Consider the following 1,486-nt stretch of genomic DNA (forward strand, 5'->3'; position numbering starts at 1 on the left):
TCCGACATTAACAGCTAAAAGTTCATCATAAGTTAATTTAATAGTGGAATAAAAATAATAATAAACTTTTATCATGGGATTTCCCATAAGCTGAAAGTTAATATTTAGTGCGTTTTCTAGGGAGTGCAAATATATGTATCAATATGTACATATAGACAAGGTAAATAAACAACCCGAATCAGCGGCAACGGCGAGGACAAAGCCAGGGAGAGGTGGCGAAGTCAATAAAGAACCAGGATAGCGCTAAACTGGTGTCGCTGTCAATTATACTAGTCTATAATATTTGAGAAACAGAATGTAGACGGGAATGTTTTTATTATTATTATCTAACTATGTAAGTTAACCTGCTAACTGGGGTGTGTTGGAGAGATTGGATTGAATGGTTCGTCCCCTCTACTACCAGCAGGCGCAGTAACTTTTGCCCCAGGTAATGAGGCCCGTCAAAGTATAGAATTCTCTGGGTGAGTCTCTGGGGCGGAGCTGTGTTCAAGGGGATGGATGGGGGAGGGGGATGCACTCATTAATTCCGAGATCCTGCAGTTAGGCTATGAAGTTAACCTCTCGGGCAAGTCAAGAGTCATTGACGAGATACGTGTTCACTCAGATGGAATGGGGACATCATAGAGGGAATTTTCCGCATGAATACCTGTTCCCGGGTTGGTTCCGCAGGGAGACTCTCCAAAACCCAAACCAACAGAGCTTCATCTAGACATGACTGTTTAAATTTAGCCATATCCATGTACTAGCCAATTTCCCATCCTTCCAATGGTAGGAAATGGATTTAGAGGTAGGCTACCAGGAACTAAGGGCTCAAAATGTGCCAGGTACGACAGCGCCGAAAACTCTTGCTTATATTTGGGTGGGAAGATGGACTGGAAGTACCTTGGATGGTCCGGCATCTTCCTCTTCCTTGGGAAGTCCATGCGCATCCGGAGAATGTCCCAGTCGATGATTGCGGTAATACGGCCGCCCTCATCGACCAGAATATTCCGGGAGCTTAGGTCGCCGTGAGCAAAATGGATTATGTGATTGTCATTTGAGAGTAGATGAGGGCCTTGCGTACCCTGAGTGTTGTGAGCCAGAAAATTGTTGAGCTCATTTGCTGTCTCCAAAGGTCCACCCCAGAAGTGCCATTCACTCCCTCGATTTGTTATTCTGTCCGATGTTGAAGCTAAAAGAGATATCGGGCAAGCTGGTGGCAGGTGGAGACCCTCTGGTCCGGAGAAAGCTTCATCCAAGCATCTTCTAGTGATCGGCCTGGTACATATTCCATCACAATGTAAGAGAAGCCGTCCTCCGCATCCAATTTGTGTCATTGACTTTCGGCACAGGTATATTTGTGTTGGCAGCGATATATAGCATGCTATCGCTTCCTCGGCAACCCTCATGCGGTTGCTTCCGGACCCGGTGCTCGTCCAAATGGATAACCTGGTACCTGCCAAACATATCATTCTCAGCGCCCCTGGCCATAGCCGGCTAATTGATT

General features: G+C 46.0%; 1 protein-coding gene across 1 annotated transcript in view; it reads left to right on the forward strand.

Annotated features, from left to right (window-relative positions):
• The window catches only part of HCAG_07239 (predicted protein), a gene marked incomplete at both ends in the record, with an annotated part of 3,322 nt that extends 2,039 nt beyond the window's left edge, over positions 1-1,283 (forward strand). Inside the window, 4 exons of the mRNA XM_001537767.1 lie at positions 121-160; positions 368-461; positions 825-957; positions 1,203-1,283. Coding sequence (XP_001537817.1) covers positions 121-160; positions 368-461; positions 825-957; positions 1,203-1,283 — 348 coding nt within the window. The remainder of the gene's footprint in view (positions 1-120; positions 161-367; positions 462-824; positions 958-1,202) is intronic.
• Between the last annotated feature and the right edge of the window lie 203 nt (positions 1,284-1,486).

The sequence above is a fragment of the Histoplasma capsulatum genome, genomic scaffold, assembly GCF_000149585.1.
Source record: "Histoplasma capsulatum NAm1 scaffold_8 genomic scaffold, whole genome shotgun sequence".
Lineage (NCBI taxonomy): Eukaryota > Fungi > Ascomycota > Eurotiomycetes > Onygenales > Ajellomycetaceae > Histoplasma > Histoplasma mississippiense.